This window comes from Antennarius striatus, chromosome 19, assembly GCF_040054535.1.
Source record: "Antennarius striatus isolate MH-2024 chromosome 19, ASM4005453v1, whole genome shotgun sequence".
Classification (NCBI taxonomy): Eukaryota; Metazoa; Chordata; class Actinopteri; order Lophiiformes; family Antennariidae; genus Antennarius; species Antennarius striatus.
This window is the reverse complement of record NC_090794.1, coordinates 10558385-10583401: the sequence shown is the minus strand read 5'-3', so window position 1 is coordinate 10583401 and position 25017 is coordinate 10558385. Positions and strand designations below refer to the sequence as shown.

The 25017-nt window shown below is 39.3% G+C and overlaps 3 protein-coding genes across 5 annotated transcripts; all 3 read right to left on the bottom strand.

The window, feature by feature from the left end:
- Positions 1-7547: 7547 nt before the first annotated feature.
- On the bottom strand, positions 7548-10780 carry vrtn (vertebrae development associated). The gene is made up of 3 exons (XM_068343062.1): positions 10692-10780; positions 9734-10064; positions 7548-9609 (listed from the first exon to the last, which is right to left on the bottom strand). The coding sequence occupies exons 2-3, from the start codon at positions 10052-10054 to the stop codon at positions 7867-7869; spliced, it is 2064 nt and encodes a 687-aa protein (XP_068199163.1). The 5' UTR covers positions 10055-10064; positions 10692-10780; the 3' UTR covers positions 7548-7866.
- A 4475-nt stretch (positions 10781-15255) lies between these two features.
- On the bottom strand, positions 15256-17921 carry LOC137613675 (uncharacterized). 2 transcript variants are annotated; one of them, XM_068343060.1, is made up of 7 exons: positions 17805-17921; positions 17442-17723; positions 17059-17361; positions 16913-16957; positions 16098-16193; positions 15740-15777; positions 15256-15665 (listed from the first exon to the last, which is right to left on the bottom strand). In XM_068343060.1, exons 1-7 carry the CDS (start codon positions 17914-17916, stop codon positions 15558-15560), a joined length of 984 nt encoding a protein of 327 aa, XP_068199161.1. In that variant the 5' UTR covers positions 17917-17921; the 3' UTR covers positions 15256-15557. The 2 variants fall into 2 exon arrangements, with proteins under 2 accessions (XP_068199161.1, XP_068199162.1); XM_068343061.1 differs by lacking the exon at positions 15740-15777 and having other exon boundaries at positions 15572-15665.
- Positions 17922-18848: 927 nt separating this feature from the next.
- LOC137613374 (mitochondrial basic amino acids transporter-like) lies at positions 18849-24861 on the bottom strand. Of its 2 annotated transcripts, none has more exons than XM_068342549.1 (4): positions 24481-24861; positions 21523-21566; positions 21105-21188; positions 18849-20820 (listed from the first exon to the last, which is right to left on the bottom strand). In XM_068342549.1, exons 1-4 carry the CDS (start codon positions 24509-24511, stop codon positions 20056-20058), a joined length of 924 nt encoding a protein of 307 aa, XP_068198650.1. In that variant the 5' UTR covers positions 24512-24861; the 3' UTR covers positions 18849-20055. The 2 variants fall into 2 exon arrangements, with proteins under 2 accessions (XP_068198650.1, XP_068198651.1); XM_068342550.1 differs by lacking the exon at positions 24481-24861 and adding an exon at positions 20933-21011 and having other exon boundaries at positions 18850-20820; positions 21523-21568.
- Positions 24862-25017: the final 156 nt, after the last annotated feature.

The window sequence follows — 25017 nt, the reverse complement described above, 5'->3', positions numbered from 1 at the left end:
AACATGCCAACAGTACCCTGATCAATCTGCATACATAACTGTTATGTATCTCCACTGCTACCATAGTCTTTCACTGTCAAACACAGATATTTGTAGCTCTTCAAAACCCATAGTGAGACTTTTCAAATTCCATTCCCTTGATGCAGCTGTGAAACTAGCCGTCCTACATGTCCACGTCAGATATGATTAGCTGTTGACTGTTGGTGATTTGCCTATTTTTGGCTCATTCAGAGCCACAGCACTCAAAGGGCATGAGTGAACTGCATATAAAGATTTATTGAGACATCATTCATTGTTGTAGTAATAATTTCTGTGCTGTTGCACAGGTATATTAAAAAAAAAAGATTCTATAGGTTATATTTTGTTGAATGTCATGTTCAGCGGTATATACTGTATGTGCCCCACTCTTCATCATCCAGGTATTCTCAAGGTTTCCAGTACTTGATCTTGATGGATGACTGTGAAAAATCTTGTGAAATTGTGACATTTAAGTTGAAAGTGGGGCACAAAATCAAACTGGATTTATTTTTGTGAAGACACGTGATTTCAGGATTATTAACTGAATTATTTAACAAATGACAACATTAAATTGTCTTCTGTTTCTCAGGTCTGATTAGCACTTGTATAATGTGGTTTGATTTTCCTGTACTTATAGTTAGATTGGCATAGTGTTATGAGGTGGTGCATCATGTACATGGTCAGTGTTCAGTTGTCCTGTGTATGAGATTAAAATGATTCATGTTGCAGGGATGAAGTTGCCCCTCAGCTCTTGCTTTACCCATGATTTGTAAGGTAGTTTTAATCAGGAACAATTAAGGTTGGATGGCCATGAGTTAACTGGGGGTAACCAGCTTGACACTACTATCATTCAAATTATTTATATGGGAATACTGTACTTATAATATGGCAGTGTGTCCATGACAACATGCTTCCACTTTGATAATTATGCTTTTCTATTGAGTATATACTGTAGGTGAGAATAAATCATAATCTCTGCTGTGACATAGGGGGAGATGCTAGTAGGCTCACAAAGGGAATACATTTTTTGTCATTTTGCTAACAGAGACCAGGGGATAACCATCATCCCCCTGAAATCACTATCCTTTACTGGGCTAACATTTGCTAATATTAACTTTATATGTTCATTGAAGATGCACTCTTTCTTGCTGTGTACAGCTGATTTGTTTACTACAAGCAAGCTATTGTGCAAAAAAAACAACAACTGAAGCTTTGTCTCAGGAAATGGCAGGTTAATTAGATTTACAGTTTAAATAACAAATGAAAATATTCGAATCTGATGCTGAAAAGAAAAAAAAAATGTTTTGACTTCAGTAACTTTTATCTCATTTTAATCTCAAGGTGTGCAGTATATTGAAGTTCTGTACTAATGCAGACTCAGCGAATCCAAGATAGCTGTAGTGTCACTATCAGATACATAAATCATTTTTTTATTCTCTTAGTCACCCTCTTTGCACCTATTACCCACCATGATGAATTCCCATTACCTTGATGTCTATCCAGGCAGGACTGTATTCAGAGTAATTCATGTCCTCACCAACAGAAATCCTGAATTTATCTTTTAATATACCAAGCCGTGGGCTTACACCCTTCCAGGTCCTATCTGCTCAGAGGGAGCTCTTCATCCCAAAAGCACATTTTTAATACATCAGAAGGATCAGAGGCCCTCCAAGGGGTGAAATTATATCTATATCTACTGGTACTACATAAAACAAGTCTTAGTCTTTCTTCCTCTTTGGTGATTTTAAAAAACAATCTGCTCCAGTTCTCCAGATACAATCAAAGAGTTCTGCTTTTGGAGCGGGTGGGTGAACAAATGCAGTCAGATAGAGGGATTTGGGACTCCTCTGCCTTTGTGTGAAATATTACAGGCTTGATTGGAAGTGACACAGCTATAATTCAGCTGGTGAGAGGGACTGGCCCCCACTCTGGCTCACCCACCATCCTCACACACCAACCTCACACACCAACCTCACGGGCAGTACCCTCAGATCACAAGTCATTTTCTCATATTTTCATCCGTTTATCTTTATTCTAATCAAAGCAATGAATTTGTGTCTTTTTAGTTTTGAATCTTGTTGCACTGTGATGGTGTACAAAAACAAAAAGTGACATATGGATAATGATTTAGAAAAGTACAGCATGGTGTTTTCAGAGACAGGACTCACTTCTGAATTTTAAGCAGAAGAGTTTGGATGGGAACAGTCTGGGTGTAGGGCTGCGTTTAACTCTTTAACATCCTTCTTTACTTTTACTTTTCTTTGCAGCACCAATAAAATTAGATACCCAGACATCTCTGTTGTGTTGCACACATCTCAACCTACATGGTGAGGTGCACTTCATTCAGTAAACAGATCATCTTATAATAATTGTATCAACTAATTGATAATGATTTTATATTCAAGGTGAACATCTCAGTTAAAGGAAAACAAATTACATGGCAATAATGAGTAATAGTTTTACTTTGTTCTTAGTTTCAGAACAAATTATTCCAAATCTTTCAATTATTTTGCAACTGTAAATACTTAACATATGTGTTTATCACCTTAATGCACTGGTGCCATGCCCAGATTGTACCCTGCCTCTCGTCCCAAGTCTGCTGCGTTAGGCTCCAGCAACCCCATGACCCGCGACAGCGGAAGAAGCGGGTATTGAAGATAAAGGAATCAAATTTGTTTATCATTTTAGCTTTTTACAAGCAGTGCAGAAAAACAAAGAGAAAATTTAATGAAGTTTACCACCAATTATTTGGTTATTTCATAGAAATAGTCATGGAAATTAATATTTTTGTGAATATAAATGATCCATAATGATTTATGAATGTGGACCATATAGAAGAAACCATTCATACACACTGACTACCGTACTTAGCTAGCTCAATTTAATGTATTTCCCCAAGTACATATCTCAAATCTTATTTTTTCAGATTTTTTTTTTAATTATGAGAATCCCAGGACGACCCGTTTGAAGCTTGAAACACTATAATTAAACCTGTCATAATATTTCGACGTAATAAGCTCTTTTAATTAATTTCAATCATGGTGAACATACAGAGAATTTTATCCCATGTATGATGTTGCAGCCGGATTTTATTTCAGTCACAGCTTTAAACATATAATTGTACTGCATTCTGGCAAAACTGGCTGAGCTGAGAACAGCTCACATTTAGTATTACTGACTGGCTGCGAAGAGTAGGAGAAACTACAGGGACCTGTCTGAACAATTAGATTCTTTCTCACCTGACTTATGCTCACCTTTCATGAAAGAAAAGAAAATGCATTATTCAGGGTTATTTCATGTTCTGGACTTTCCATAAAAAGAACACAGGGGAGGTAAAATTAATGTATGAAGTAGACACTGGCTTTCAAAATTCTGCTATTGAGAATGCAAGGGCTCTCATTTCAAGTGTTTGCAGGGAGTTACTAATGCAGACAGCCATTTATTACCCATACTATAATTACCAGCCCATTCTTCATATTATTCCCCAGTACGTCACTTCTCTTTTTGTGGGTTGAAACAAAATCCTGCAATTAGCTCTTATCTTCTCATTCTGCACACAATAGCACGAGCTGAAATGAGTTCATGGTTCATGGTCACAGAGTTTTTAATCACAGAAGCGGACATTAGCCGTTAACTGAGCTAACAGCTGTGCTTACACCCACCCAGCTCACAATAGAACCGCATGGTCATTAGACAAGGTTCATTTGCTGAGGTTGAGGATACTAATACGGCTGTCTTATTAGCATCGGGAATCAAGAGAGGGCATTAGCAGGTGATATGTGGGGTAACTTCCTTTCACTCTGTCATGCAGGGTTATCTGGCCTCCAGCCCCCAGCTCTCACCCAAGAGAATGTAGTAACACTTAACCCAGCAGGAGGCCGAGAGCCTCTGCATCACATATGAAGCCTGTGTTTGATCTGTTTCTCTGTACTTAACCTTGAAAACCAAAGATTAAAAGATTTTACTAAAATGTGGATGGATGGATGGATGGATGGATGGATGGATGGATGGATGGATGGATGGATGGATGGATGGATGGATGGATGGATGGATGGATGGATGGATGGAAGGACAGACGAACAGACGGACGGATGGATGATTCCAGTAGTCCAGCTTTCAGTAACTAAAAGTTAGGATTTGGACTGAAGTTTCGATCCCCTGACTTACGTACATCAGTTGGTGGTGAATCACAAATGTAGAACAGGTCATTCAAATGAAAAAACACACGCAAAGGATTGCGTGGCCATAAACATGGATTACTCTTGAGCCCTGATTTGTCGACGAGTGATCTGGCGCTCTGGAAGCATCAGGGGTCAAAGCTGTAACAAGTACTTGTGTTAATACCTGACAATCCCTCAATACACTGACACACACACACACACACACACACACACACACACACACACACACACACACACACACACACACACACACACACACGTCTTAATCACTTTCATCAGTAACAAAGCATCAGAAGGTTATTGATTGTAAACAGTTGACACGAGACACAATTCAAGGATTGTCAGTCTTTCAGTGATTTACTCGTCAGGGTACAGAAATACTTGGAGCATCTGTTGCACACAATTCTGTGTGAAAATTTGACATTTTTCACATTTATTAAATGTAAATGATTTAACAGTATTTTAACATTTCACTGCTACATTAATAAATGGAGAGATGAAAACCCCACAGGCACAGAAAGTGAGTTTCTAATCATTCTAAAGAAAAAAACAGAGTGGGTGCTAAAATCTTTTCTATCTAGTGAATGTATACTTTCTGAACAGCAGCTCGTGACACACTACAAAATAGTCAGGGTGACAGGAATGATGAATGACCAGGCTTTTTGGTGGGTTTGTGGACTGGTGAACTTCATGCAGTTTGGAACGACATACAACTCTGTGTATTTCTGGTATTTGATCATTATTCTTGTTGTTTTGTTTATGATTAAACTTTCAATTAACAACTAGAGAAAACAGAGAAATATTTGGAAGTACAGTATTCAGATCCAAAATATCTCTCATGTTGAGCTCGTATATGTCTTCAAGTCATCTTCTTTTCCTTTTTATTTTTTTGGTCATCCTTTGGATGCCTAATATGTTATTAGGGAATTTCCTTTCCAGGCATTATCTGACTTGCGATTCTCCTGCTGCCGTGTTGGATTATGTTTATTAATGGAGCTATCACTTGAGAAATCTGCACTGCGCACCCTGAGACATGCGGTATCACATTGATTTATATGTCCAAACCAAAGGGTGTGTGTCTGATGAGAGCCTGTCTATTAAGGAAACACTGAGCAAAGGGTTTAATAAAGCACACTACTGCCACCTAGCGGACATTATCTCGTCCATGACCGTCTGCATATAATTTCATGAAATGAAACAAGGTTACTACAGGCTGTCTCTAAAGATGCATCCTTCAGTTGTTGTTCTGAAATGTATGAATTTGTCTACATCTGTAAATGTATGATTTTTTTCTAGGCCCTGGAGTTCCCATCATTAAAAGTTTATGTATTAAAAATAAAACTTAATTTCAAACTTTTCAATTAGAAACTACTTTTTCCAATCACCTCTTCATTTACTTTAGCCACACCAAGGTGAAGGTCGCTCTGAGTTGATACCCCTGCACCCATCCGAGGGTAATTGACAGAAAGTGGTGGACTCGAGTCCCACAGGGCTGTTTGTTTACTGAGGAGATTTGGCATCCTCAAGATGCCTCTCTGCTTTATCGCATTGTCTTTCTGAACCAACTGCAGTATGCAAATCCGTGAAGACTTCCACTCCAACCTGCCAAGCCTCATTATTTTCATGCTATTTTTGAGATAAACAATGCAGAGTAGCTTTGTGCCAGTGAGGTTTCCTCCCATCATACAGTAATGAAGATGGAGATGCCAAACAGACCCTCAGGTAAAGAAACTAACGCTCTGCCAAATATTTTCTCGCAAGGATGATTCATCTGTAGAGCTTAGTTGCTGATTAAAGTTTTCTAAACATAAAAAAAATGTGTTTTTAAATTTTAAAAATTCCACCTTCTGTCAAATATCCAACTAGCTCTATATTTAACCTTGATATTTTACGTCTGTACCGAGTGGCTACAATCACATTTTACCTCGCAGTGAGGAGATCTCTTCCTCACAACAACAACGCCAGGTCACCTTCAGAAAGACTTCAGCCCAGTGTGACAAATTGCAGCCTCTCATCTGAATGGAGCCAGTCTGACAACACAGCAGGAGCCCCCCAAAAAACACAACTCAAAAGAAATGCTCTTCAACTCCTGTCTTCAAAATTTTTTGTTTTTTTTTAAATAATCTGCTTTGGTTGGTCTTAATGCACAAGATATAATTCTCATCCATTTACATCAACCTCAGTTTTCCATTTATTATATATATAGATAAAGACACACAAAACAATGCTGGTAAAAAAGAAAAATACTGAAGATTAGGAGGGTCACACCTCCATCTCTCTACCATGAGCCCTCCCCCAAATGCTTACATGTTCTTGGCCTTATCTCTGTCACCATGAATACAATTATCCCTTCCCCCTAGCTCTGTGCTTTCTTCCACCCTCTCGACCAACACCTTAATTAGCATCAGCACAATGGTTAAGTTCAAAAGTTTCAGTCTAGAGTAACTAGCTCGATCTGACCTGCTGGTTTGCACATTTGAATGCGGTTAGTGATTGTTTTGTCAATCACTTCGCTCAAAAGACAACAAAGATATAAATTCACTGGACAAGGCCTGACATGTCTTGAACTAGAGCAGAACTCCGATATGTTCCCCAGTTGACAGAGGGAGAAAATGATTAGATGTGTTGAGAAAAGGGTCTGCATCAGCCAAAGCAATGAATTAGTGGCTTTGAAGGAATATCACTTGATGCATTAAAATTACACGGACCAGGTCATGCAAAATAAACACCAGTATGGTGAATTGCAAGAATGAAACAAAGGGTGTATGACCATGTCCATAGTTTATTGATATACAGCCAAACAGCATAGATGTCTCTCAGAATCATCAGTAAAAATTTTCAAAACAAATTGTTTACAAAAGTAAATGTTAACAATCTGTAAAACACTTTTTTTCTGTATAAAATGAGATGAAACTTTTTAGGCACTATTGGCTTGATGGAATGATTGCACACAAAAAAATATTTGTGTTCACGTGGCATGTAAACGTAAAACAGATTTGCTGGAAAATCCAAGCTTGAACAAAAGACACGTGACACAATATATTCAACACCGTGAGAAACATTAGTGCAAATTAAGTGTGTTAAATGTTAGATGTTCAGAGAGGTATTTTCTCAGCTGTGTGCATAAAGTGAAGAGATGACGTTACATTCAATAATCAAAAAAAAGTTTCTAAAATGTATTAAAAAAAAAAAAGTGAACTTGCCTGTACAGGCAGTTCTTCACATTGAGATAAAGCACAACGAATCCTCACAAAAAATACACTTAAGGATTAACATCTTAATCTTAATACAGTAAAAACATAAAAAGACAATGCTATGCAGAGGTTAAAAAGAAACAAAATGCCACCAACAACATCTTTGAAATGCCTGTTGCCCTACAGGCAACATGCGAGGTTTTAATACAGCAAATTCTTTTCACACATGTGCAAATGTCTGGGAGGAAGAAATGAGCTGCAGTGGTGGTGGGGCAGGCAGAGGAAAGACACATTGCATTTAGATGCTAAACCAGTGTATTTTCTAGTCTTTTAGAACACGATAACAAGTTGTAGGTAGTAAAGTTACACAAAAAAAAAAAAAAAGGTAAAAGCTAAGACACCATTTTGAGGTTTTTGTGGCCAGGACGTTTTTCGACAACAACACATTTTTACAGGATGAAATCCATCCAGATTTACCCTTGAACCAATGACACCCCATGATACAGAGCTCGTTTCCACATGTAATACGTTGATCGTGGTGTGAAAGGGAAGTAAGACCTGAACTCTTTAAAAGTGGGGAAGGATTTCTGCTCAAAGCGTTGCTGCAGGAACAGTTTGGCTTTGGCCTTGAAATTGGCCAGAACCACAACATCCATGGCAAACATCTGGTCATCTATGGGTGCCTTAGCCTGGAGGGTGTGCTTTGAATGTGGGGGGTTGAATGTAGACATGGCGGACCTCTCTGGATATTTAGGAATCTCAGCAAATGAATGCACATGCTGTCTACCCATCACACTCTCAGTGATCTTTGGTTCAGGCATGGCTTTCTCTGGGCTCTCAGGAAGACTGATGTCTGCACTCTGTTGGAGTGCCTTCTTCCTGCGGTTTTGACCGCTGCGCCACAGCCAGTAGAAGCATGGGGACATGGATGGGAACTTGAGCTTGAACTTTGTCAGGGACCATTTTGACTTCTGGACGTGTTGCTTTGCAACATCCCTGAGCTGTTTCTTGCTGATGTACGCCATTGTAAAACTTCTGTGCTTTCTTCTGAAGATCTTTGTTCTAGGCAAGATAGACTGATTGGTGATTGGTGACAGACTTTTGGGACTTTGGCTCTCTGAACTCTCCTCGCTGCTGCCAGTACTGCCTTTGTAACCTCTATTGAACAACATGGCTTCTCTTCTCCAGTTGTAGTAAGTTGATCTAGATATCCCCGGAAAATTTCTTTTGAAAACCCTGAAGGGGAGAGAGGCATTCATCGTAATGCAACTTTGCAGACAGCGTTTAGCTTCCTTCATTTGGGTTACATTTTGGGCCCGCTCCAGTTCCAGTTTTCGGAGTCGCAGGCCAAACATACTGGCAACACTGTGGTGGTTGTCTGGCTCTTCCTGCTTTGCTTCAGGTGAAGACCAGCTATCCTGCTCTGTGCTCTCCCCAGGGCTTATCTCCCCAGTTGATGAGTTGGATAAGTTTCCTCCAGTTTTCAGAAGCTCGTGTTTCCAGTTGTAGTAAGACGACCTTGAAATTTCAGGGAAAAACTCCTTGAACTGGTGCAGAGGGATGAGCTTTCCCTCCAAGTAGCAAGCTTGCAGGAAATACTTCGCCTCATATCTTGCTGCTGACTTTTTACAGTGCTCCTGTGTCTGCCTCTTCCAGCGGTAGAAGGTCCTCTTGGTAATGTTGTACTTGTCTTTCAGACTAGGGTAAGACAACTGCGAGTCCTGATTCAGCAGCTCCTTGGGGTTCACTGGTGACTCCCTCTCCTCACTATCTGGGCTACGAATTGTGGCATCTCTGGCCTGGACTACGGCCACGAAATTCTTTGGCCTGAACAAGGACTCAGACTGAAGCTCGCCTGACCACATGACATGGAGGGTTTTTGGCTCCGAGTCATTAGAGCAGGTTCTTGGACGGATGACACGGTTGAAATAGGGTCGGATCTTGAGGTTAAACATGGGGTAGATGGAGTAGATGTTAAACTGCAAGACTGATGACAGGGCGTACAAATGCCACATGTTGGCATATGAGCCGGGGAAGCATGAAGCTTTGACATCTGCATCAAAGATGGCCTCCAGAACTGTTACCGGCAGGTTGAGCATGTCCTCAGACTCCTCAGCACAGAGGCTGAAGCGGACAGCCTGAAGCATCATTTTTGAATCAATCATCCCAGAAAGATAATATCGCTTCCACAGAACCATTTCCAATACTGTCCTGACCTGTGGACGGTGACATAAAGCAATCATTATTGTAATAAAGAAGTCTACATAAAAAGAGAACTAAAACCAGCCTGCAGTGACAGTTTAAGTACAACAGTGAATGTTAAAATTAACCACTGCTCACCTGTAGCTCCAAGCTAAGCTCAGTGTTGCCTACTAACAGCACGCTTACTGCATCAAACAGCCGGTTGCCCTCCCCCTTGCAGTTTACCGGTACAAGGCCAGTGGGTGCGTCACTCGGGTACAGGCTATGTGCTGCATTGTCCACACCTGCCCACTCTGGGAAATCACGGCATGGTGTCACCGGTAGCTGGAACTGAGTGAAAACCTGCTGCACCTCCTGGGCCACCCTGCTCAGAGCTTCCAGACCAGGGCTCTCAGTGGCCTCTTGGAGCTCCCCCAGGACAGACACCAGAACCTCCTTCCTCTGAATCATATCTGGCATCTGATGAGAGCTGGGGTAAAAGAGGATGTAGCACCATGGCGACGAAAGAATGGGAACGCTCAGTTAACAGTTCTTTAAATTTCAACACAAGAATATCTAAAAATATTTAACATTTTTAGATTGTCAACAATTTCCTAGTCGGGGTTAAATCAAAGAGTAACTGCATCTTAACTAGATTTTACAGGTCCAGTTTTAACTCATTAAAACAAATCTACTTTCAGCAAAGTGAAGAATTAAACTATAAGGCACTTAATTACTGATAACTTTAATATAAAAATAATAACATCTGGTGATGATCTGCTCCTTCTACAAATCACTATTTAACAACCGAAAAACAAAGCACTTCAACATGACAATTTGATTAGATAAAAACAATTCAAACCAGCTGCAGATTCATAAATACGCAAGCGTAACCTGCTTTTCTCTGCACTGTAATTTTTTTTAAAACTTTTTTCCTGGACGCATTTTGGTTTTTTTCGCCGTTCCACTCATTCCCAACTTTTACCTGAACTTGCACCGTTGGATTCAGTTCGAATTTAGTTTTGATCTGTGCGTAAATACAACACAAAAAAACGCAAATCCGGATATAAATAAATAAATGTCTTGTTAATTGGAACGCGGTTTTTTTTTTCCCTACCTGTGCGTCCAGAATAAAAAAAAAAAGCGCAGCTGATACTGTTGATCTGCTGTCCCTGAGTTTCAGTCCATTGTGTCCCAGAGTTTTTCCTACAGTGACCGCCAGTGATGTGAGGGGCGATCAGCAGCACCTCCCTTCAGGAAATTGTTAATGTTCGATTCGCTTTTTTGTCTTTGCGTCAGCAGACGCCTCCTTCCCCAGGAGAGAACATCCAGGGTCAATTTCAATGTGAAGTGTTAAACAAAAGCTAACGTGTCATGGTCCCATTAGAACACAGCTTCTAGGTTCTCTCAGTTGGTTTCGGTGCTTTCAACTTTTATTTATTGTAACTTCCGTCAATGACGTCATTCATTCATTTGTTTTATTCCCTGATTTGAATGTCAACAGTTCACCTTCAAGGTTATTTTTCAAGGGATCCTCAAATGACAAATGCCAGCCAGAACTACTTTTGCAACATAAATAAACATGTCTAATCTGGTTTTTCACTAATATATTTTGCATGATTAAATAATGAATGAATGAATGAATTAGATTGCTTGTTAAAACTTTTAATCTAGTACAGCAAAATTAAAACAAAACAAATTTTCAGTAATGGGTAAATGAATTTCTTCATAATTATTAGGAATGTATTTTGTGTGTGTGTGTTTTTTTTCAGTCCATGCTCAAGATACAACACAAAACCTTGTTTGTGGATTAGAGTGGATATGTGCAGACAGGGTGTGGACATGGGTTTTACTAGAGAAAGGGGCTCCTGAGCTCCACCAGGTCTGCCTGTTTCTCTACTCCTGTATCACTTTTAACACCTCCCCTCTGCCTTTTGCAGGATTTCAGTAATCAATGCCTTTTGTTCCACACACACACACAACAATCTCAGCCACTGTCCCCAACCCCCACCACCCCTACTGTAGTCCCAGCTTTTTACCCACACTCTCACACATCAGGGGACAGCAGCATTTGGTCCCGTTGAATCTGTCCACTTCAAGCACTTTGCAGACAAACTGGTGCCTGAGTTCACTGGGGTTCAAGGCTTTGACCCAAATCTTATCAGCTGTATGGACAATGAGCATGTTAAGGGGGGTGAAGAGGAATTTGCACGATTTGTATTTCTGACACCACAAGTTAAGTTAAGGTAGACACCCACTTGTTAAGAGGTATGGTGTTAAGTTGTCTCTCTTAATAAAAAGGTATCAAATTGTTCTGTCACAGCTTGGTGAAGTTTTTCAAATGCAAGATTACTGTTTCCTAGAATTGATGGAATTTAAGTGACGTGTTGAAAGGATGCAGCACATGAGAAGTCACAGGAAAAATATCCATTCTCCTTTCAAGTTTAATATCAGCATCCTAAATATGCATCTTAGTATTAGAGGCTGAAGTTATGCTGGTGCAGTAGAACGTCAGAACATTGATGTTGTTCCAGAACCGCAGGAAATATTCTTCATTATTTACACACATTCTCAAAAATCACACGGATCTTATAATCCAAGTGAATTTTACATTTTATACTCGAATGCTGTTTGCCCACATTTCCTTTTCACTTCCATTTTACATGAAGTGTAATCCCTTCAAGAAATCACAGACAAGATTATCTGTCTACTTTCACACTTTGCAGCCTGTTTGAAATGGCAAATTAAGAAAATGAATATAAATCCGATCCACATATTCCCTTCCACTTCAAGTGATGTGTACCATATAAATTACTTAATTTCCAGTCCCATTTTCTTGTCAGTTTTGTTTCTTCGCCATCTCTTCAACCCCCTTGGAGTGTTGGCTGTAGCCAATCACACATCTTATGTGTGTAGATTAGATGTGCTGTGCTGCACTGTGAACACAGTAGTGGGTTGGCTGCAAGCATTTAAAATGCAAATAGGGCAACACTGAGACCGGCTCCGGCAGTCTCTCACCTGCTGTTCTTGAGTGTATCTAAGGTTATGCTTATGTTCAGGTGTGGCTGTGTGTCTGCTGAGGGTAAGCTGGAAACAAACCTGACGATCTATCTAATTAAACTGCACGTCGCCACAGGCAAGAAATAAACAAACAAAAGAAACAGGTTTACATGCATATATAAAGACAAAAAAAAGTGTAGGATTTGACCTGACAACAGGGTCTCCTGTGGCCAAAATACATTGAGACAGGATCTGTCCTTGGTTGGTTGGTTGTTGGTCAATAACTCAACAAATCCTTCCAACGTCCTAACCTGTAAGCGGAGGACCTGAGGATCTACATTATGTTCGAAGTTACTGTATATGTGCTGCTGTTTTTGTATTTTGGTTGTTGGCGTTGAGACTTGCTTGGTCACTTTCTTGATTGTTTTGTCAATAACCCTGCAGACCTTGTAACCCTGCCACCTTGTCATGATTTCTGAAGGCGTTCCTTCTAACCGGTTAACCTACGGTAGGTTTGACGAACACTGAATATCAGGGTGAATTTTTTTTTCTAACGTGGTTAAGCAGCACTTCAAAATGAGTTTGAATGAATTAATGAATGAATTAATTTATTTATTTCGAATAAAAAAAAAAAAACAATGATAAAAAATAATAAATACACCAGAAAGGTGTGAACACTGTCAGAAAAGGAGTAGGAAGAAGTGTAAACCCGTCAAACTCCTACCCCCTTTTTTCTCAAAAATACTTAAAAAAAAAAAAAAAAAAGCATTGCAAAATACTTGCTGATATTTTACATAAGTAAATCAACCATTTGTACTGCAAAATCATAGAAAGATGAGATTTTAAAAAAGTAAAACAGAAGGAGAAAAAACAAACAAATAAAACAATAAAGTAATCAAATGAGGAATAAAATCATTAAAGCCAGAGAGATTACCTTTAACAGAAAAATTTAGGCCTTCCTCTTTCAAATACCTCCCAAATATAATCTTTTGAATGACCTCTTGAAATGGTTCATGTTTGGACTGAGTTGAACTTCCACACCCAGTTTGTTTCACAATTTCACTCCATGTACAGAGATACACATGCTTTTCAGTGTTGTTTTAACTGACCGTACTTTTAAGTTGAGCTCCCTTCTTAAGTTGTAATGCCCTTCTCTATCACTGAACGTTTTTTGGATGTTACGTGGCAATAAATTCTTTCTTGCTCTAAACATTATTATCCCTTCTCAGGACAGAGCCAAGTCTCAGACAATGCAATGATATTGAATGGCTTTTTAAATTTATTTAAGTAATCTTTGATACTATGGTAATTGGCATGCAGACTTCGACAATTAAAGTGGAATATTGATATTTCATGGTCTGGTTTAACATTCAGGACATTGTATTGTTTTTAATTTTTAATTTAATTTAATATACTGTTTTGATCCCCAAAGGGAAATTAAGAATGCACACTCTAGCTAATGATTCAAACGCATGCATATATACTGTATATTCGTGTGTACAGGCCCCTTTAGCAAGTTGTTCATCTATGTAGTAGCAACATGTGTTGTTCAAGTGGTCTAAGAAGTTAATGTTCAGATCAATGTCTTGTTCAAGTGCCTGTATGTTGAGTGAGGTGGTCAGTCAGTATGTCCGAGGTTTGGTCTGCAGTCCTCTGAAAACAATGTCATTCAGGCACGAGTACCGCTCCAGCTCTGCTACACGGCATCCCAGGAGGGTCACCATTTTGTCCTTCTCAGCACAAGTTCTTAAATTTCACCCATCATCTCCAGGATCTGTTTTTGATGTTTTGAGATAGTTGAAATTTTACCAGACATAAAGTCCAGCGATTTCTTTATCTCCTCAATCTCCTCCTCTAACGCTGCATTATTCTTTGATTTTGGTGGCATCTTGTTTGCTCAAGCAGCCGGGTAGTTGCTTTTAGATCAGGTGGAGCCTGGTGTTGGCCTGGTTGTTAGAAATTATTTTGGGCTGCTGATGTGTTTGCTGTGATTTTATAAGGGCTACCAGCATGATGAGTCTTATTGTAGTGTACAGCATAAAATAATCCCACAAGAGGACACTTCAGAACAGAATAGAATAGAATAGAATAGAATAGAATAGAATAGAATAGAATAGAATGCCTTTAATGTCATCATACACAAGTGTACAATGAAATCACAGAATGCTTCTGTTCAAAATTAAATGTGCTGCTATTTGTAGTGTACAAACTAATGATCTGACATATTCTTAGTTTTCTTTTAACAATACTGAAGGCTTTTTTTGAAAGAGTAAGTTTGTACATAAAAGTATTCATAAAACCTGGCTGACATGCCATATGTTTTGAGAAGCACTTGTTTCCATTAAACCCCAATCCACCAGCAACACCACTAAACAAAACCTTTAACAAGTGACATCCGTATTGCAACAAATGTGTTCTTTAGGTTTTCAACATCCTCCATTTTATATGGAAATCTTTTCTACTTAGAATATCTATCTTCTATAATATTAATTAGTATATACGGTAGTTTAATATATTTTGTGTGAGTGTGAATGAAATATATACTTAACTTAGCTTGCTTTAATCTCATTCCCTACAACTACTATAACGTTTTCTGAGTATAGAGAAAGGATGCAGAAGACTTAATTGCTTAATGACATAAAAGTTTGTCATCATTTGATTTATTATAAATTTGTTGCAAAATAAAAATCAGTGAGGTACAATAAATGTCGATTTAATGAACACTGCTTGACAAGTCTAAATCTGACAGAGTTCCAGCAAATTCATTCAGTCAAATATAAATAAATTGTAATGAGAGAAGGTTTTCAAGAACAAGATTTTACATTACAAAACTAAACAACCTGGAGGGTACTGGTTCGGTTCCCAACGAGCTGTTTACAGTTACAGCACAGGGTTTGGGTGTGGAGGAGTTCATTTATAAACACAGGAACATTTTTGGAGGTTGTAAACTAACAAAAGACATCCATCTGTTTTCAACAGTAGATTATTTGTATTGAATACAGGCGTATTCAGTGGGTTCATGGAGCCACACTTGTCTGGAGTCAACAGGTAGGATCACGTCAGCGTAGATCACTTCATCCACATTGTTGACCTGAGCACAAGCACAGATACACACTGTCAAAACGCAAAAGATGTTGCTCTCTATTTTAAAAAGAATTAACTTACATTGTTATTTGTTTGCGACTCATCCGTTAGATGGTGACCTAATACAATGATGCAAATGAACAAATACATATTGATTGGTGAGAATAAACAAATGCACCTCTGTCATTCATGACTTCACACTTGCAAAACATGTCATGCACTGTCATGTGGAAAAGAGCGACAAACTCGCTGCTTTACCACACTTCACACGAACGATTGCACCAAAGACCACAATACAATTGTGTAAGGAGTGTGTGTAGGTACAGTACTGGTAGGTATCTGGAGGTGTGTATGCATGGGTTAGTCTATGTTCACATATGTGACAAGTTTCCAGTATAGCCGTTTCAACAGGCCCTTTCTATAGGTTCAGAGGACTTACTCATTCTTCTTTTCACAAGAAAAGCTGCAACCACAGCTGTTAAAACTACACATCCCACCACGCCCACAGCTGCACCGACCACGCTCTTGTTGTCACCTAAAGGTGGAAATGACAAACATTTCACTTGTGAATTATAAGTATTCAGGTTACACTAGTCCCACAGCCATACATGTTTTCCAAGGGATACTGATGACAGCAGCCTAAATGAAACAGAGGGTTACAGCACGTTAGTTTACCTCAGCAAATATTTAAAATTATTAAAAAAAAGATCACCTAGGCCCAATAGCACCTCTGAAGCTCAGCGGTTTGCAGATATAATATGACATTATTGTTATATAACAGATTGTGATTTCATGGTTTAATTTTTTTAAGAGCACAGTGACAAGCTGGAGTCAAACCTTTGCTAAACTGTTTTTACCGTCTACGTGTTCCAGTGTCATCCTCAGCCAAAAATGTGGAAGCAATCTGAGACAGTGAATAAACAGTGTTTGCCAAAAATGTTTAAATAGTCTTTAAAAGTTTCAACTGTAATGAACTGAATTACACTCTCAGAACACAATTCCAGTGGTTCTGCTGTGCTTTCCACAGAAAGTAATTACAGTAAATAAAAACAATAAAACTGTAAGAATGTACATTTCAACAGAACAGGTGATTTTTTGTGTGTGTTATTCTACCATTATTCTTCTTTAATAGAGATTATAGACTATTTTCTTCATCACAACTTTTCCTGGAGCAGAGGTACGTGTCATTGGGCACATTTTTTCCTGCTTGTTATGGGGGTATCTTTAGAACAATGTACCAATAAAAAAATGTACCTTGATTTTCAGGTTGCAGATTTGGGATTAATCCTCTTCCTCTTCCTTTATATGAGGAACAAAAATACAATTTTTATATTGTTATTCATTTATTTATTTTTACATCCATCCTTTGAGGCTACTCTGGTAGGATGATTCATACAGACCAGCAACTCTAACACTCAACTCCACCGAAGTCTGAATGAGTTCACCCACAGTCACCTGGCACCTGAACTTTTTGTTTACAGGGTTTGGGAAACTGACAGTCAGAGTCGTATCACAAGCGGACCGCTGTTTTATCTGATGATGTGCGTCCCTTTGTACCTCAGCACCGTCTTCATCTACCCACACCAAGGTGATCTGATGCTGCTGTGTATTACATCCTCCCTGCTTTACCAAGGGAAGGAGAATGCACTGCAGTGACATCATTTTGCCAGGCATGAGGCTGAAATCTGCCATGGCTGTGTAGGCTAAAAGAAGGAAAAAATGTTTTATTACATTTTGTGTTAACGTCATGTTTTCAAATCATATAATTAACTACAGTACTCACTGTCATGAGGAGGGATGACAGCTGACTCCTTCTGGCAGAGATGACACCTCATATCTTTATCTCTGAGATCCTTGATTTGTAGAGTATATTTCGATTCCTCAGCTTCCGATTTATCTCTCAGTATCTCTCCATTAACGACTATGGCAGCGTATTCAGTATTTGTGAATATTTGTATTTTTGTGTCAACGTGCCACAATTGAAAGCAGACCAAATTTTCCTCACATGAAAACAAGACTTCATAGACTCCTCCAGGAAATATTAGACCATCTTCTCCTTTTACACCTAAAGGTAGAAATTACTATCCTAAGAGTTCCTGCTTTACATTGAAACTATGGAAAGATCAAGTGTTGATGCCACACTTACTGATCAAAGAAAGCAGCAGCAGCTTCATCACATAGTGAGCTATTCCAGCCATTCCGTGTGTAGATCTGCTGTCACCCTCAGTTCTGGACAAGAGTAATGTTACTTCCTCCATTTGACAGCACTCTCATGAGATGTTGAAAACTTTCAGAGCCGTTGGTCTGACAGACTGCTTCCTCAAGGTACTGGCGTGCTTTCATTTCCATTCCAGCAGATGGCGCTGTGGTTTTAAAAAGTCCCTAGCGTCAACCAGCACCTACAGTGAAGTTTCCTTTCAACCTTATTTTAAAGCTTTAAAAGGTTTTTCTGTTTGTTAACGTGCTTTGAAAATGTCTGTTGCAATGATTAAGCGCTTTATAAATAAAACTTGATTGATTGAACCTTGAATGTTGTACACTTATTCTTCAGGATGTATTTAAAATCAACCCAGCAATATGCCACCATGCATCTTAGTCATACTACAGGTCCAAACAAGTAGTTTATACTGAAATATATGCTAATATGAAATAAATATTTTTATGTTTCCACCTCAATGCAATCCTGTTAACTTAGTAATTTATACAGGATATAGCTATATTAATATCAACTGGAGATTTACAGATGTAATCTGTCTTACAGCCAAACAGTTCACATTCAAGTGGTTTAATAAGTTGAGCATTTCAGTCTGAACACCTGAAGGTGATCACTGATGGACAAATGAATATCTTTGAAGGCTTTAGTGCATTCTTTTTTCTTACTCTCCAAAAGTGTTTCTTAAAAATTCTTTCTGCCCTGGTGACAATTGTAGATTGATTATCATCATGAACAGCTTCAGGCTTGTAAAAGCGTTCAGACTAGTACTGCATCAGATCTTACAGACACATACGGCAGAATGGTGTTCTAAAGGTATGAATTCAACAATTACCACTCATTAGTAATACTGTGTTAGCACAATAAGCTAATACAATAAATTTAGAAAATAGAGATGTTTGAGCAAAATCCCAGTCCAGATAAGGTACAGTACATGATACATAAAAAAGACATTTGCAACAACTGAAGAAACAATACCAATAAACAAAAACACAAAATCATATTTCCTGCACCCTTCAATGGGAATGTCAGAAAGCAATACATTGTGCTGACCCATCTTTTTTTTTCTTTACACTTTATTTAATACAGTATATCCCTTTTTCTGCATCACAATGATTCAAAATTGTCGTGGTGCAGGGTACAATGTGCATTTGTATGTTATGTCTTCCACTTCAATATTTAAAAGAATATCAACTATGAACAGTCATCCAAAATATATTCTGTTTTAATTCATTCCAATACTTTTACCTTGAGAAATCATGAAAATGTTTAAATACACACATTTAAAAATAGCTGATTAAATAAATGCAGACATATATAAAAAGCGTGGCGCCTGATGCAGCAGCACATTCCACTCCTGTATCAGGGCTGTTCATACAGTAGTAAGTCACAATGGTAAGATTCACATTACTCAGAAGAACAAGTTGTCAAACAGGCGTGAGCTCTTGTCATACTTCATTCTGACAAAACCTGAGTCTCTCCGAACAGACGTTTGTCAAAAGTAAATTCACAAATGACAGTATTGTGTGATTAAACAGCATTTCACAAGGATTACAGTGTAGCTGCAATACGCTTTGTGGTTTACAAAGAGACATGGGTGAGTTCTGAAGACTGATCAAAAGCTACATTTGTTCTTCTCTTGTACACTCAGATCTTTAAAAGGTCCAAACAGGTGCTCATAGTATAAAAGAACAGGAAAACAGTTTCCTACATACAGTACTGTATATTAAAAGAGAAAATAATGTGGAGTTGAACACTGCATTTCAGTATATATAACAATTTAGACCCATTCTAACTGTTGATTGGTTGGTTTAATCAAGACAGAGACCGTTTTCTGTGTACTCACTTCCCCGCCACACCAAACAAACAGACAACATTAAAGTCAAGCAAGAGGTTTATCAAAAGTAGAACCTGCTGTTTTTAAAGTGTCACAAATCTCAGCTCTCCATCTTCCACACTATTAATACTATCCCATTTACATATCTCCATTTTTACCAGTGAACTTTAACTTATTGCTATAAATAATATACAGCATTACTTTTTATAATGAAAGCTAAATACACCAGGTATTTTGTGACAAACTTGGGAGTGGCTGGTCTGACAGCAATAAAAGTTTTCAGAGAGATGCTTCCATTGCCAATGCTCCTGTAAAGTGCCCGGGCTGAGAACGACACCCTCCGTGATGTCACAGGCTCGAAGACTGTGCCTGCGGCTGCATCTGTGCTTGGTGGCTTGGCTGAGCCACCTCGCAGTCCACGGGTTCTTTCTCGAATCTCCGAGCATACATGAGGATGAGGGTGACTGTGGCGAAGGTGGCTGCATTCACAGGGAAGGCCCGGACCAACGTGGAGGTAAGACCTTTAGTGAACACCATGTAACCCTCTTTCCTGATGCTTTGCCGCACACAGTCAAGAATACCGTTGTACTGGCAAACTCCACCCACGCCGTCCGCCTGCATCCTCGACTTGATTACATCCACAGGATACGTAGACAGCCAGGAAAACACGCCAGCCATTCCTCCAGCAAACAACAGTTTGGGGATAATGAAACGGTTACCCGGCTCACAGCCCAGGTTGCGTGACAGTACATCGAATACCAGGAAGTAAACCCCAAAGCTTGGTGCTTCTCTTAAAAGTGTGGTCACCATGCCTCTGTTGATACCCCTCAGGCCTTCTTCCTTGTAGATGTGTAGGAAGCAGTCCATGGAGTTCTTGTACAGCTTCTTTGAAGACTTCTTTGTACCGAGCAATTGCATGCGGGTTTTCACTAACTCCATGGGACAGCACACGACACACTGAAGGGTGCCTGCTGCCACGCCAGCCAGGAATTGGTTCTTGGGGGAGTCCTCTCCCAGCAGTCGCATAGTGTTTCCTTGAGCACCAAACACTAAAGCGTTGATGAATGTAAGGCCCATCATCGGGGACCCAATGCCTGAATACAATCCCATCAGCTGGGGAAAGGTTCAGAGAAATGTCATTAGACAAAATGAGTCAACTTCCCACTGTGCAAGTAAATCATCTCAATAAAAAAGTAAGTATGAAAAATAAACCTTAAGTTCTTACAAGTAAAACAGGTAAAAGACTAGAGGGCTTTATGTTGTAGGGTTATATTGCCAAGTGCAGTCAAATGAGTTCTATGTCCCTAAAAAAAAAATGACATGTAAAAACAAACAATAAAAGAACTCCAGAACCCAATAAAATCTTCACATGCGGGCAAGAAAATAAAGTCACATACCGACTCGTTACGTATGATGGACTGGAAACAGTGGAAAGTCCCACGGTACAGAGGCCTTTGAGAACTCTGGACCTGCAGCCTCACCTGGAAAAGAATACCAGTTATCAGTAACGCTTCAGAAGCCCAGAATTCCCACTGACTTTAAATGCCTCATCACGGAGACAAGGAGATCATTCACTATTTTCAGGTCAGTTAGTTGAAAACACAGTATAATGATGGCATGGCAACTGAAAGCATTTAGCTCAAAGCATTAAAAGGCATGACTGACACATCCTGGGATATTTATTGAACAGCTAACAAAAAGTTAGTCATTTTTAAGGGTCTTTTTATGTGACGTTAGTAGAATTCTATAAACAGCGCTGTAAAGTTGTTAGAAAACTCTTAAATTCAATTGTGCATTAAAAACACCTTCACCCACCTTAACTGTGTCAAACGGGTGACCAACCAGGACTCCAGCAGCTCCTAGGGAAACAAGAAAAACAAAACAAAAAAAACTAAAAAACTTGTCTTCACAATTTTTTTCCCCAATGCATTAAGCTTCAATTGCTTTTAACCCGGATGGCATGGTGGCGCAGTGGGTAGCACTGTTGCCTCACAACACGGCGGGTCCGGGTTCAAGTCCCGCTCTGTGGTCTCCCCGTGTCTGCGTGGGTTCTTTGGCTTCCTCCCACCCCCAAAAGCATGTGCTTCAGGTTAATTGGGCTGGTCCAAAATTGCCCGTAGGAGTGAGCGTGTGTGTTCCTGGTTGCATGTCTTTGTGTGTGGCGCTGCGGTGCACTGGCGTCATGCCTGGGGTGTTCCCCGCCGCACTTCCTATGGCAGCTGAGATAGGCTCCCGCTCTCTCGGCAGAAAATGAATGAATGATTTTAACCCCTCAAACTGAATGACGAGCTGTCAGCATTATTAACTTTCTTGTGACTGCATGTCTTAAGTCATTCTATCAAATCGAGGCTTGCATTTGATCTGCATTGGGATTTTTTAAAAAGTTTAATTATGGTTTATTGTTACTATTTCATTTATGTAAATCAGAGCAATACAGCGTGCTCAAAATAGAGCAAGTTCTCACCTTTAGTCTTCATAACCTCAACACAGGTCATATTGTGGTCTCACTGACATATCAAGCTTCTTTTACTGGGGTTATGTCTGTTTGTCCAGTCTTTGAAGGTCAGACTGAAGTGTTGAGTAATTTTAGAGTGCACTACTATCTTCTCCAGAGCAACACTGGCTTATCGAGCCAACGCCAGCTCGCTGGTCATTGTCACCCTTCAAAGCGTTCTTCAGTGAACCTTTGAATGTTACGTAACATCAGCTCGAGAAGCACATGACCCTGTACTGATTACAGATTGGGTTTCTTCTTAACAGAGGTCTTGTAACATAAGACTAGTTCCCAGTCTGATCAAGGGTACAGAGCGAAATCAAAGAGTACATGGGCAATGTGTGCTCCTGGTGAACTAAAAAAACAGCATATCAATACACAATCTCTGATTAATCGTTAGGCTTTTAAACACACTGCCCTGTGTGATGTTAGTTCACCTTATGGTTTGTGATAGTAAAAGACAAAACAAGTGTGTTTATCTCTTCATAATGTTATGATATTTCTTATGTTGTGTTTCAGAAAATCCATTGCAGTGTGTTTTACAGCATGTTTGTTGTCTTTTATTGGACATGAAAACAATTTTCATTGGCATTAACTCTCTGCTTGGACACTGATTACATCCCACAAAGCAGTGATGTAATTATCAGTGTTTGTGTGTTCATCCATCCGTCCGTCCACCAGATATCTTCAGAATTGTTGCAGATTGAAAGATGAAACAAAAAGCATATCACTCAGGTGGCAAAGGGGATGAAAATGAGATGATGATCTTGAGAAAACTAGGTCAAGGTCAAATTTCAATTTTTGTACACTTAGGAACCGGATAAGATAGACGTGGGAGAAAGCCAGTGTAAGACTGTTGATCAAAGCACTAGCTTTGATCTATGGTCTGAGATATTTTATATCCCGAGATATTTTTGCACGTATCTCAGGAACCAGATAAGATAAGAAGACAAAACAAGAAGCATTATATTCAGGGAGGCAAGGGGATGAAAATTAGATCACAACTTGGACCTTGAAAAACTAGGTCATGGTCACATTTTCACTTTTATACCTTTTTAGGTACACATCTCTGAAACTTCAAGGCAAATAGAATGCACCAGTTACATGTTGGATCATGGGTCTTTTGTTAAATGACTCTGACCTATGGAAGCAGGTCAGGGTAAAATTTTGAATCAAGGTGTGTTGCAGGATGTTGCAGTCTCTGACTGCCTTGTTGCTAATATCCTACTGGATTTCCCAGTATCATCATTACTATACAATTAATATAGAAATATGTCAGCTGTTACGGGACACATTGTCATTACTGAGTGAGCTGACTATTATTCTATTGTTTACTAAATTAACTAGTTCATTAATAATAAAGAAACCAAGTGAAATGAACTTTACTGATCATCATTTGTAAACAAACCACAGCAGGCTAATCCCACACAGGCGCTGCTTTGTCACCTGACCCATTTGTAAAGATTGACGTGTGTGTGCATGTGTGCGTGTGTCATAGTGATGTGCAGCCAGTGACCCCAAGGCCCTGGCTAGGGGCCTAAAAATGTTAGCGTGGACTAGGCCATTGATGGAAACCTGTCTCTCTTCAAAAATGTTGTCACAAGATGAGTGCCATTTTGAGTTTAAGCAAAGAAAATGTCACACCCTCATTAAGCATCAGAAACTAGACACACATTTTGAACATACAGAACATTTAGCCCATAAAATTACTGCAGCACTCAATGGGGTAGGAGGTTGAAAAAATTCTGTATTGAACTGTTGATGATTCAGAGTAAGTTATATAAGTCACTGATGATTAAAGACATCATGGGACTGGTCTGACAAGAAAAATAAAGCCGTAATACCATGTGTTCTTGTTTTTGTTTTGGTAATATACTACACGTCACAGACCTGATACTGGTAAATTGTAACTCTGTTTTTCAGGTCAAAATTATGCAGCAAACCGTCTTAATAATGAACTTTATTATCACGTGTATCAAATAAAAATAAAACTACTAACTCGGACATTAACAACAGAACAGTCCTGTAATTGAAGATGTACAGTAATGGATCAGGGTAAGTGTGCCGACAAGCGGTGGAATTTCGAAATTGCACAAGCAATCCTATGATCGAATTGCATCACATAAATAAAATGTCACGAAAGACCGGTTTTCTGCTTTGAAACAGAGGGAGAAACAGTTCAGATGTTCGCCCTGACTAGATTATGTCTCCATCCAGGCCGACAGCCGCTGAACTCATCGGACAAATTCAAAAAGACAGTGTAGCTGCGAATGACTTACCTCCGATGCACCCCGCAATGAAGTCCATCATCTCCCCTGACCGTCACCTTGAAGGACTGAATAGCCTATTGACAACTGTAAAAGCTCTCTGCAACTATAATTAAGGCTGTTTTGTGTCAGAGCTGTTGAGAACTTCTCACTGCCCTGGTTGTTAGATCTAGTTGGTGTTTTAGTTGACACTTTCCGTATCGTGTAATAGCACTAGCAACAACAGCACAAACGCGTTATCTAAGAGCCTTCTGTAAGACCTGATAATGTTGACACCTTTATTTTCGTTGGGAAGTTCTTTAGCGTGCTGTTTTTCTTCCCAAAAAAAAACTTTCCTGTTGATCCTACACGACTTCGATTAGTATGAGTCGCATCTTCCTTCAAAGCGGACATCCCATCCACTCTGTCAACTGCCTGCGAGTTAGCTAAGTAGTAGGGGGCGGGAATTACCGGCGTCGTACAGATTTTTTATCCAATCAAAACGAAGATATAACACCTACACCCACGCCTGAATTGTAATCCTTATCTCCTATTGGCTACATAACTCAA

Bases quoted from the DNA above. Each gene is read 5' to 3' on its own strand.
- LOC137613675 (XM_068343060.1), bottom strand. From the start codon at position 17,916: ATGGAGGAAGTAACATTACTCTTGTCCAGAACTGAGGGTGACAGCAGA. The intron at 17,362-17,441 runs GTGAGTACTGTA...TCCTTCTTTTAG, and splicing joins TGTCATCCCTCCTCATGACA to CCTACACAGCCATGGCAGAT. The intron at 16,958-17,058 runs GTCTGTATGAAT...CCTCATATAAAG, and splicing joins GTTGAGTGTTAGAGTTGCTG to GAAGAGGAAGAGGATTAATC.
- LOC137613374 (XM_068342549.1), bottom strand. From the start codon at position 24,511: ATGATGGACTTCATTGCGGGGTGCATCGGAG. The intron at 21,567-24,480 runs GTAAGTCATTCG...TTGTTTCCCTAG, and splicing joins CATTGCGGGGTGCATCGGAG to GAGCTGCTGGAGTCCTGGTT. The intron at 21,189-21,522 runs GTGGGTGAAGGT...ATTCTTTTCCAG, and splicing joins ACCCGTTTGACACAGTTAAG to GTGAGGCTGCAGGTCCAGAG.
- vrtn (XM_068343062.1), bottom strand. From the start codon at position 10,054: ATGCCAGATATGATTCAGAGGAAGGAGGTTCTGGTGTCTGTCCTGGGG. The intron at 9,610-9,733 runs GTGAGCAGTGGT...CACCGTCCACAG, and splicing joins AGCTTAGCTTGGAGCTACAG to GTCAGGACAGTATTGGAAAT.